The following is a 12,402-nucleotide window of genomic DNA, read 5'->3' as shown; positions in this document are numbered from 1 at the left end:
AATGTTAAACATTTACTTGCAATATAAACATTCCCTAGCAGTGTTGTAAATCCAGTTACTATAACATTGTCCTAGTCTGTGAGGAAGTAAAACTGACCAATTGACCATAGTTTCATCGTCCAAGCCAAGTTAAAATGCAAACTTGAACAATGAACATAAACACTAAATGACTTTTTTCACAATTATTTTAACAATTTGACATGAAAATTGCATCAAATAAGAATTTCTGTTATTAACAATATAATAGTTTTATCTTAGTAGCTTCTCTTTAAGATCAAGACAGAAGAGTGGTGGGTTTATAAGTAATGGAAATTAAACTTTTTCAGCCCTTGTTGAGCTGTTGTCCGTAATCACCATGTTCCAAAATAAACAAAAAGCAGCAGCAGTTTCACTGGGTTGTTATACAGAAGATGCGTGAAGACATGTACAATATTTATGTTAAAGCAAATACAATTTTAAGTAAAAAGGCCAACCTTCTCACTTTTAAAGTTGCTTGGGATTTTTTTTCTCCTCCACAAGTATCTCTATAGCTGTCAGTTAATTGCATCCAGAGATCAAAAGCAAATCTGTGTCAGACATGAACTGCTGTATCAGAGCCGGAGGTTGCTTCTACTGTACTTTTAACAGATCATGATCAGCATCTTCCGTGAGTGGTGGTGGTTTTTTTGTTGTTGTTTTTTTTGTTACAGCCAAAAAAAGGTTAAAGGAACAAATGACAAGAGTATTTGCCTTAAATCTTAATCCCAGTTTTTATGGTTCTAGGAGTTTATCACTTGTGTAAAATTATAGGATTTGCCATTTTCTAAGGTGCTAGAATACAAAAAGGAATTCCTTGTTAGAAATACGGAATATGGAATAGGATGTTACATTCTGTTAATTCAGCAGAGCTGTCCCTATATTCATGAACATGAATGCCTGTTGTATACCTATCAGAGACAACTGCTTGGGGGGGGGGGGTCTTTATGGGTATGTCTACACTAGCTCGTTAGTTCGAGCTAGGTAGGCAAATCAGGGAACCGGGGTTACAAATGAAGCCTCATTCCACGAGGAGTAACAGTTAATCCGAACTAAGAACTTAGTTCGGATTAACTTTAAACTGCCGCGTGTAGCCGCAGGCAGTTCGTTCGGACTAAGGGGGATTTAAAAATGGCAGCCGGACAGGAACATGCAAATAAAGCCCAGGATATTTAAATCCCGGGCTTCATTTGCAACCCCGTTTCCCTGATTTGCCTACCCAGCTTGAATTAACGAGCTAGTGTAGACATACTCTATGAGAGCTAGTTTATGATGCAGCATTAGCCTTACTATGGTGCATCAAGCTAATTTAATTGCATCAGGAAATGAGCAAGGGCACCATAAAGGACACATCCAATCAGAAATTCCCAGACACGGCAGAAGTCTTAAGTAGGGACATCTTCTGCTCAGTATGCTAACAGAGAGCAGGGTTTAAAGGATAGAAAAGATGTGGTGCCCACAAAACTGGTTTTCAGCCAACTGGAGCGAGGTCAATGCTGCCACTTGCTCCACACCAGCACCAGAGAACATCATTTTTCTGCAGTAAGGGAATATGCTATACTTGAATATGGTTCACTAGGAGATCAGAAATTGTCAGATTGGTATTTTAGTTCAATATAACATTGATGAATTAGCATCTAATTCTGTCATTCTAATTTGATAATTTGCCTGTTCATTAGGATAAGTAAGATTTGCATAATAGTTCTCACTCTTCTGTTTAGAAACAAAATAGTCTGATATTTGTGTGGACTAAATGGGATCAAGCTACCAGCTGACAGGAGACTAATTTGATTTTAAAAAGATACCACTGGTGTTACATTGACTTTGATACTGCTGGGCAGCCTCTGCTTCTGCCCTATCCATAGAGGTTTTGGCTTTTCCCCCCTAGTTATTTTGCTGTCTTTCTCCACGCTTACCATTTGTATCAAGCTAATCTTAAATACACATTTTTCTTTTCAAAATCTAGAACCATCCTGCAAATTGTCCATTGGCTAGTCCAGCCATCAGGGGGATGGTAGCCAAGGCGAAGGTGGTCCTCTGTTCTGGGGGACCTCACAGGATCCCTGAAAGTAGGGAACTGAGTCACAGGTTAGATAATTAACTTGCTCTGGATCATACATGAAGCCTAAATCTGAGTTGTGGCTTGAAGCCAGGTCTTTTGAATCCCAGTCCAGTGCTCTGTCCACTAATGCAACTTTTCAACCTATTGCAAGTTTCAGTCACATACCTCTAAGAAAAGTCAAGCAGCCAAAAGGGCTCTCTTCTCCCAGCATCCTCTCATAGGTCTTTAAAATTCAGCAATTGTCATCCTTCCAATGAATTCTTTATGTTGCCTCTAGTGGGTATTGTTATACATCTTTTCTTTCATAACTAGATTTTACACATAACATGGAATACTCAATGGAGATGCTACATTTTTTTTCCTGAGGCTACTTGATAATATTTTTTCAATCTATTAAAGCATCCAAGCCCTTTCAAAGATAGGTCTACAATGTGATATGCCATATCTCACTTTAGACGCTTGCAAAACTTGTAGTCTCTGGTGGGAAATTGCTAACTTCAGATCAATTAGAACATCATGTTTCTTCCCTTTTTATTGTATATTTATTTTGTGTGTGTCTAAATGTTTCTGGTCAAGGCATTTCCAGGGAGCTGTCATTCTTCTAGCACAAAAGTGCATTATCAAAGTATTTCTTCAGGTAATACCAGAAGAATGCTAAAATCATCGACAAGTCCAGAGAATGAAGGAAAAAGTCAGATACCTAAGGGTAAAATTCTTGATGCTTTAAATTTAAAATGCCAGTGGTTTTTCTAGGCAATGCTGTGGTGATAGAGAATTATATCTAGAAATAAATAGATGAAAATAAATATAAAAGCCTTCTGGGGCATTGTAGCACCATTGATTTCAGTAGTTACTCTTAATTTACACTCGTGTCAGAGAGATTATACTGTCCCTGTGTGTTCACATCTATGCTCATGATAGTTTTGTATATTTAAATATGTATGTCTTTTCTGGACATGATTGAGGGTTGTGGGTATTTATATATATAAAATTTATACAAATATTTAATAAGGAAAGGCAATACTTGTGGAAGTTTCGGTATTTCTGTAGTTGAAATAGTGGTTCCTTCTGCTTACTTCGTGGCAATAGCTATGTCAAATTAATTGGTTTCTTTCTGTCTCTGGGTCTAGTTCTGTGGTTCTCCACTGGTGGTCCATGGACCACCGGTGGTCCATGGTGACTTTTTCGGTAGCCCACAGGAACATTGTCCAAAGTCACATGGCGTGAGCAGGTGCCACTGTTAGGCTGTTTTATGCCGTGTTCGCAAGCACGCGGCACGTCATCCATAGTATCACCTAGGACTCAACCGCATCGTGTTGCCAGTAACTTCCGTCTGAGGCACTCAGTGTCAGTGTAGTTGCCGCCATTGTGCTGAGCGGTTGCAGTGTTGTTCATCCTGTGCTACATGTGCTGTTTTACAGGTGTGGTGTAGTTTGTTTATAATGGCAACGACAGGAAGAAATGTCAGGTGGAAGTATTCGGAGGACTACATCAAATTCGGCTTCACTTTTCAAGAAAAAGAAGGTGTGGATTTGCCACAATGTGCTGTTTGTTTCAAAGTCTTGGGGAATGACTCAATGAAGCCAGCTAAGCTGAAACTCCATCTCGAAAAGTGTCACCCCAACTTGTTGCAAAAGGATGAAGATTATTTTGAGCAGCGGTTATCAGGTCTGAAACGGCAGCGCCTCGACTCAACAAGTGCATTCTACAATAAGACAAGCAATTCAGTGCGCGCTTCCTACATTGTTGCATACAAAGCTGCACAGGCCAAGAAGCTTCATACCATTGTAGAGCAACATGTGCTCCCCTGTGCAAAAGAGATGGTGCGGCTTGTCCTTGGCAAGGAAGCAGCAAGAAAGCTGAATGATTTATCTGTCTCTAACAACACGGTATCGAGACAGATAAATGAGATATCACAGAACATCAGTGAACAAGTTGTGGATGAAATAAAGAAGTCTCCATTGTTTGCCATACAATTGGATGAATCGACCGACGTCTCATTGTGCTCTCAGCTATTGGTGTTCACACAATACATGGTTGAGGGAGACTTCAAAGAGGAGTTTCTTTTTTGTAAGACTCTTGATACCACCACAAAGGCTCAGGATGTGATGGAAATTGTTAACAATTTCTTTGACGTACATGGCCTGGATTGGGTAAATCTTGTGGATGTCACCACTGATGGTGCACCTGCCATGCTGGGCTCAAGATTGGGCTTCCAAACGCTGGTGAAACAGCACATTCCAATAGTAACTAGAGTTCATTGCTTCATTCATAGGGAAGCTTTGGCATCAAAAACATTGCCTGATCAACTGAATGCCTTTTTCAAAGGGTTGGTGAAGGTGGTGAATCACATCAAATCATCGGCTCTGAACACCAGGCTGTTCAAAAGATTTTGCCTGGACATGGGTTCCAACTTCGATGTGTTACTGTTCTATACTTCTGTATGGTGGTTGTCAGCAGGGAACGTACTCAACAGAGTTTTTCAATTGAGGGAGGAGTCGGATTTATTTCTCCAGGCTCAAGGGAGAGAGGAATTCTGAAATGTGCTGACATAATGAGATTTAGAACTTCCGTATCTTGTCGATATTTTTGGAATCTTGAACAAACTGAATCTTCAGCTGCAAGGGAAAGCATATTGTCTTAGCTTTTTCCAGATATTTCAAAACAAATGCAATAATAGTATATATTTCTATCTTCTTTATCTGCAGGTTGGTGAAATAGATTAGAGAGAAAAAGACAATGAGTGTGTGTGTGTGTGTGTATTGCGCACACACAAGAGAGAGTGACATTGAAAAGGAAAACACAAAGTTAAATAAATGAAGAGGCAACCAGGACCTAGCCTAGTCCTTGCAAAATTTACAGCAGCCTGGACTCTGTCTACAGGGTATGAAACAAATATAAAACAAAAGTCCTGGAGATATTTCAGACCAGATATTTAGCACTATTCTCTCTCTTATGTAGCATAAATGAGTGGACAACTGACTTAAATCTACAGCACCTCCTTGCAGAGGTTAGTCTCCAGGCAGTATAAAAAAGGCATAGTTATGTGCATCCCACCGATTCCCCAGAACAGGTAGAATTGTGTGGGAGCCTATGACATGCCATGTTCCAGTAGTATTGGCCCAGCAAGCTGCTATAAATTGTAGCTCAAGTTCATCCCCATTGAATGTGGAAGAGATGTGGCTACATTAAAAAGTGAACAGCCACTGTAATCTGTGGAATTCCCTGTCATGTGACATGGGTATTAGTCTTTGTAGTCCTGACCTAGATCACGTGACACGGGCCAGGAAATTAAATGCCATTTCTACTTGCATTTGATATGTCACAAATTTATCATAGTAAGAAATGTGCAGGAGATTAGGAAAGAGAATGCATGAGTCTTTTATCATTTTGGTTTGATATCACTGGAATAGGTTTTTTTAAAAAAAGAGTCTGCTTTCATCCTTCTTTGGCTTCCATGGTCACCTCTTTGTAATGGAATCATACCAGGAAGGAATCTGGCTTTATCTTCAAGTATGATTTACCTTGACCTGACTCAAAATCAAACAAAAGTAGTTATGTTAATTAACATATTTACCGTAATTTAGCGAATATAACCTGCGGGTTATATTCATTTTTACAAACTCCGCACTGTCCCCCTCATGGGGTATATTTGGGTGCAGGGTATACAGAATTGTTTTTACTCACCAGGTGGTGAACTCTTCATCGTCTCTTCCTGTGGCTGTGCAGCTGCCAGCCTCCAAGCTCTGGGCTGGGGAGTGCTCATCCCCTGGTTCCTGCACAGCGGCAGGAAGGGGAGGGGGAGCTCTCATCCTCCTGCCCCTTCCTGCAGCAGCTCAGGAACTGGGAAGTGAGTGCTCCCCCCGCCCGGAGGCTGGTGGGTCCTGCTCCCCTGCCCCTTCCTGCGGCTGCGGAGGAACCTGTGGGATGAGCGCTCCCACCCAGAGGCTGGAGGCTGTGCTGGAACCTGGTACAGTGAATGGCTAATCCCCACCCCCCACCGCACCATAAATATACTCCCAGCAAATATACCCCCAGCACAGAAAAGTCTTGTATAACGCATGGGTTATATTCATGTGCAGGGTATACAAGATTTTTTTTACTCAAATAGAAAAAACTGCGGGGTATATTTGGGTGCAGTTTATATTCGTGAAATTATGTTACTGCCAAATAATCACTGCTTATGTGCAAGCAATTCACAGTGTCTGAGTCTTGAGAGGAAGAAAGCACTTGCCACTCCCATTAGACCTATAAGGCCTAAGCCTTTTAGAAATGTGTAATAAGTAAATCATTGCCTGTGAATTTAAAATAAAACTGAATGCTTTCCCCCCGTCTCCCAACTTTTCTGATCCAATATAAAATGCTGCACAATCTTTCTGATAGAAGAAGGGTTAAGATAATTATTCCATATTCTAGATGACATTTACATAGGTTTAGGTAATTATATAAATCCCCCAAATCACTGATATTCTTTGCTCTGAAGTGTTCTGCATGTCAGGTTAAGCTGACCTTAACCCTTATAAGTACTCACTGGAACATTAAACCTCATTGATGGTAAGTTTTTGGCATCAAATACAACCAACATGTTTATTTTTTTCTTTTTAGATAGTACTCTTCATTGTAAGAGAACTAGAAGTACACTGGATTGCAATCAGTACTCTGAAAAGCACACCTGAACTGTAAGTCAACTTCTCTTTCTGTGTTAGTCCACATTTGTGCATGTACCTTTCTAATTTTGTCTCTATCTCAGCCCTGGTCTTACACTAGAGAGTTATTTCGAAATAACTTCCCTTATGTCAAAATAATAAGTGGAGCATCCACACTAACAAGCCTGTTATTTCAAAATAATGGGATGATTATTTTGAAATCTGTATGCCTGCTTTCCTTGGGGAATAACGCTTATTTTGAAATAGTTATTTGGAAATAGTGTTAGTGTGGACACTCTGCTATTTTGAAATAACTACTCCCCAGAGTAATACAAAGTAATTACTTCCCAGTGCTCTAAGTCAAAGTAACGTGTCCACGATAATGGAGCCTGCCTTGGACTTATTTTGAGGCTCCCCCATAGTGGGAACACACTATTTTGATTTTTTTAATTCAGGAGATATTTCAAATTTAGTTATTTCAAAATTTCCTAGCATAGACATGCCCTCAACTACCCTGTCTTTTAGTCCATTTCTATGGAGGCCTCCCTGATGTAATTCTGAGTTACACCAGAGATACATTTCACCCAATATGTTTTCAGAAATTGTCACTAATTTAACCTACATTCGTTGATTTCAGAATTCCCTTCCTTAGTAAATATTTTCTTGTGTGTGAAATGCCTTAAGTATAAAGTTGTACATTAAAAGGGTTAATAAAAATCACATTGACAACATACAAGTTCATGACCTATTGGCAGCATAGTTAGTTTCATGTTTCATCCTGAAGATGCAGGATAAGATAAATGCATGTATTCAAAAATGTAGGTTTATATTTATTCTGAGATGATCTCAGAATGATCTCATAAACATTTTTTAGGGTGAAGCTTAGGGGTCTTAAAAATTAACGAACAATAACATTACAAAAGGCAGCTTTCTAATATACTCCAAATATTTCACAACTTTGGGGTAATGTAGCAGTTCGTGACTCACCACTATGGCATCTCCTGCTGGCCAATCTGAGAATCAGCTTTTCCTTGGTCTTCGAGTACCCTCCACTACTCCTCTCCTGCTAGTGTTGCCACCACTTGCCAGGTCCCATGCCCCTCTTAGTCCACAGTGCCCCTTCCTCTTTAGTACTACCCCACATTAGTGCCCTCACATGCTGGGGTCCTCACCATCCAGGGAACTCCAAGCCCCTAAACCCACTTTGCATCAATGACCCACTGCAAGTCATCACCTAGCCCCTGCCTTGGGGAAAACTGCCATCTGAAATGGGCACTCCCCATTGGCTAGGGGGTACAGATCTGCTGCCTTCTTCTGCCCTGGCTGCCTCTCTGCAGCTCTAGTACCCCACAGGCCTTGAAAGCAAGGCCTCAGCTTGGGGATTTGCCCAGCCAGAGCTCCCCAGCTTTGCCTACCCTTCCCCAGCACTCCTCTGTTTTAGGTACCTCTCTAGCCTACCACACAGCCAAGTACTTCCTACTCCACAACTGGAGTGCATGTTGCTCCTCTCCAGGAGCCCTTCTTATAGAGCCTACCCAGGCCCTGATTGGCTGCTATTAGCCCTCTTCTGCTTGGGTCCCAGCCTTCTCCCAGGGCTCTTTTAACTCATTATGGGCCAGTGCAGGGCAACCATCCCATCACAGGTATCTTTATGGCCAGTATTGTGAATGGATGGTCTTAAGTGGTTCTCAAACTTTTTTTGGCTCCGGAGCCCTTTACATGTGTAAAAATTTATGCAGAGCCCAAGGGATCCACTGATTGTATGTGTTGTACCTATCGATGTTTCCAGTTTGTCAACCTCACGGAACCCCTGGAGATGTCTCGCGGAGCACAGTTTGAGAAATACTGCCTTAAGCAATCAATATATGTCATTGGTTTCATTTCAGGCTAGATTACCAATTAAATGAAATGAGTTGGTGGTATTAGCCCATGCATAAGTGGATAGATGACTACATCCCAAACAATATCAGTAGTTGTTCGGTAATTTCTGGATAGGCAAAGACTGAAAGAGCACCAGTCGGGGAAACAGTTGATCCTTTTGCTCCTTCATGTAGTCCTTATGGATCATGATATTAGAAATACTGACAAATGAAGATGAGAAAATTGTTCTGCCAAACTGAATGGTACTTGTTCTGAGCAAAGCAAATTCAGTCCTGGTGCTTGCTCTTCCTGGAGTACTCAAATCAGCTTCCTTCGCAACAGATACAGCTGGCAACAAAAATTACCCTAAGTACTTATTCTGTTTTGTTTTGTTTTATTTGTTATTATACATTTACATAGCAGAAAAGATTAATCTGCTGCTTTGTATCGATATGTCCGGAGTAGTGGTAAGACCAATTGTTAATGGCAGTAAATGGAATATGTGCAAATTTTCATAGGTGGGCTGGACTGTGGGGAGTGCATGGGTAAAAGTGTGTGGTAGGAAGCATTGAGGTCTGTGCTGCTACATTACTAGAGTCATTGGACCTATTGTAGTTACAATGCCAGAGTGCAAGAATAGAACCAGACACATGATGCTTACCTCAGGAACATTCCTCCTGGCCTTAGAGTGAAGAGAGAGGCTTAAAAAAATAGTCTTGCCCCTCTGTGTACACAGGCAAGCAGAAGGACAGTCCATTGCACCATCTAGCCATCTGGAATCATGTGAATTCTTGTTGTATCATTAGGAAGCAGTCCTAGCGGTGGGTAATGTATTGGAATAATTTGTATTTATGGGAGAGTTGGAGGGCTAGAAATGTCTCAATCCAGTTTAGTCATGTAGAGCCTGCTACCTTTGATTTCTCCAAGTGCAGTCTCCTTATCCATGTGACAAAATAATAACATGGGTTTTTTTGTGAGAGAGGATGAAGGTAAATCAATAGCAAGCCTTTGCACAGGTTTTTTTTTGTGGTATTGGAGTGTTAACAAATGCAAGATCAAGCTCCTGTACTTCATCTCTGCCCCCAAGCTATTCTAATATGAACCCAAACAAATATTAATGGACTGAGAAACTTTCTCTGCTGTGACCACAATGTAGGAATTGCAAGGGAAATTTCTCTAGAAGCAAAAGGAGTGGTCAGAGAAGACCCAATTGCCTAATTTGAAAGAAAAGCCTATTTAGATTAGATTGAATATATTGGAGAAATTGCACAGGAATAATTAATTCTTGTTTTAAAAAAATCCCTGTAATATTGCCAAGGTCAGTGAGGTCTGCAGTGATTTCCTGTCTGAGTAGCAGTCAGGCAAATTAAAGCTACTGACTGCTTTATGTTACACATCCAGTATGTTTTCTACCCCCCCAAAATACAGGCAATAAGTGGAACATCTTTGGGCCAATTCCTCTATTGCTACCAGCACTGATTCCTTCCTGGCCATGATTTTTTAGATCTGCCCCAAGATTTGGTAGTGATAAGGCTGACACTAAATAATTTGAAAAGAGAAAGCCACATACTACCTACATATTTTGCCTACATTATTAAAAAACCTGTGGCTAAGTCTACATTTCAGGCTTCTTGTGCAAGAACTGTTTTGAGCAAGAGTTCTTATGCAAAAGGACTTGTGAAAGAGCTCGTCCACACTGCCATGTGCTTTTGCGCAAGAAAGCTCGGATGGCCATTTTAGCCATAGTGATTTCTTGCACAAGTAACCCATGTTGTCTGTCCACACGGCAGTCTTGTGCAAGAGCTCTTATGCAAGAGGGCTTATTCCTAATGGGGAGAGGAATAACTCTTGCGCAAGATGCCATCTGTCCTGATGCTTTATTGTAAATTTACTTGCTCAAGAACACATGTATTGTAGACGCTCTGCAAGTTTTTGCTCAAGAATGGCCGTTCTTGCGCAAAAAGCCTACAGTGTAGACCAGTGGTCCCCAACCTTTTGAGGTTGTCGGGCGCCAGGGGGCGTGGCCGTTCGCCCGCCGGGCGCCAGGGGGTGGGGACACTTGCGTGCCCGGGGGCGCCCCCCCCATAGCCGCATGCCTGGGGGCGGCCCCCCCACAGCCGCGCGCCCGGGGCCGCTGCTCCTGCCCCCCTCCCCCGCAAGCGCCGCGTGCCCAGGGCCGGGGCCGGCGCTTCCTTCCCCCCGCAAGCGCCGCGCACTCGGGGCTGGGGCCGGCGCTTCACCCCCTCCTCCCGCAAGTGCCGCACGCCCGGGGCCGACGCTCCCCGCAAGCGCCGCGCCATGTGCCCGGGGCCAGGCCAGCCCCGAGCACCTGGCGGGCGCATGCAAATGCCCCCGCGGGCGCCATGGCGCCCGCAGGCACCGTGTTGGGGACCACGAGTGTAGACGTAGCCTAAGAGTGTTCTGTGCAATGTGAACAAGCTTAGAATCTGTGAGTGTTTGAGTCTGCTCCTAGGGTGGAGTAACAATGCTCCAACCATATGGAGGAACAACTCCTGGTTTCCTGGAGCTTCCTCAGTTTATGGAGAGGAGGAGAAAAAAATCTTTGTAATCTCCTCTTCAATTTGCTGATGGCTTAAAAAATAAAGGTGAGAGTAGGCATCTTGTGATGGTTAGTTCTGCTTATCTGTCACAACAAAGAGAAGAAACACCTCAAATAGTTACCTTAAATATTCTGTAGTCAGAAATATCAACCTGTTTCTTCCCCCACACAAACATTATTAAACTCCTTTTGCTTTTGGAATTAATTGTGATAAGTTGTCAGAGCGCCAGAGATCTTTGAAGAATAAATCAAACATGTCAGTTTGCTCTGAATTTTCCACACTTCTCTGGTGCATGTTAAATTGGAGACCTTTTAAGTACATTGTAATCCTGTAGCAGGCATTTGTCAAATTAGAATTTTCTGTGGCATCAGTATAAATTAAAGCTCAGTTGATATTTATTTTCTTACTAAGCTGATAGTTATATTTTACTGTTGGAGCATGCAATTATGTTCACTAGCATGGATTTATTTTCAGCATCTACAATATATGGGATTTTAAAGGGGTTTGCTTTATGCTTACATGCAGCTTTGCATACATAGATGCAAACTGGGGAAGGTGTTTCCTCATTTTAATGTGTTATTCTTTTGGCAGCACGTGATAGGGTTTTACTGTGTACACAGGATTTGCATGAATCTCAAATTAGTTCTTTCACCAATCAAATGATCTTCACTGTGTAAAAATGCATAATGAAATAATAGTGGCTTCTGTAGATTTATATTAAATTTAATACTAATGTTTCCAGAATGTCTTCACATGTCCAGCTCTCTGTAGGTGTTCACCACAAAGTCCTTGTTTTACATTTTTCCCTTCGGCACATTTAGAGAATTTAAAACATACAACCCCGAAAAAGCTCTGTGCTCCTTGTTTCATGTATTGTCTGTTAGGCAAATAATGCTAAAGGATTCCATAATTGTGAAACTAAACTGATTTTTATTAAGAGTAATATGTAAAGAGATGATGCATCTGCAATTAGCATTGTAACTATGTATATACAGACCGTCAATCTCTTCTAACAGTCTATGCTCCTCCCTTCAAGTTTCATGCAGTCTGCTACATCTTCCCTTTTTAGAATTTTTGTTGCCTTTTGGGTAACAATTTGCTGACTTGTTGGGTCCAAAGGTTATTTGTACATACCCTGCATTAGGGCCAGGGACTTTACCACCTTACCATTGCAGCCCTTACTTTACAAGGCCTCGGGACCTACCAGCTTTTGTTTGTGTTATTGCTATTGATGGGGATCTGACTTCTACCTTGTTGC

General features: G+C 41.6%; 1 protein-coding gene across 2 annotated transcripts in view; it reads left to right on the top strand.

Annotated features, from left to right (window-relative positions):
- COMMD10 (COMM domain containing 10) overlaps window positions 1-12,402 on the top strand; it is a 251,383-nt gene that overhangs the window by 216,219 nt on the left and 22,762 nt on the right. For both annotated transcript variants that reach the window (XM_075931974.1, XM_075931972.1), the window contains one exon: window positions 6,683-6,756. In XM_075931974.1, the coding sequence (XP_075788089.1) occupies window positions 6,683-6,756 (74 nt within the window). The remainder of the gene's footprint in view (window positions 1-6,682; window positions 6,757-12,402) is intronic.

The sequence above is a fragment of the Pelodiscus sinensis genome, chromosome 6 (assembly GCF_049634645.1).
Source record: "Pelodiscus sinensis isolate JC-2024 chromosome 6, ASM4963464v1, whole genome shotgun sequence".
In the NCBI taxonomy this organism is placed as follows: Eukaryota; Metazoa; Chordata; order Testudines; family Trionychidae; genus Pelodiscus; species Pelodiscus sinensis.
Note: the sequence above shows the minus strand (reverse complement) of the source record. Positions and strands in the feature narration are given on the sequence as shown.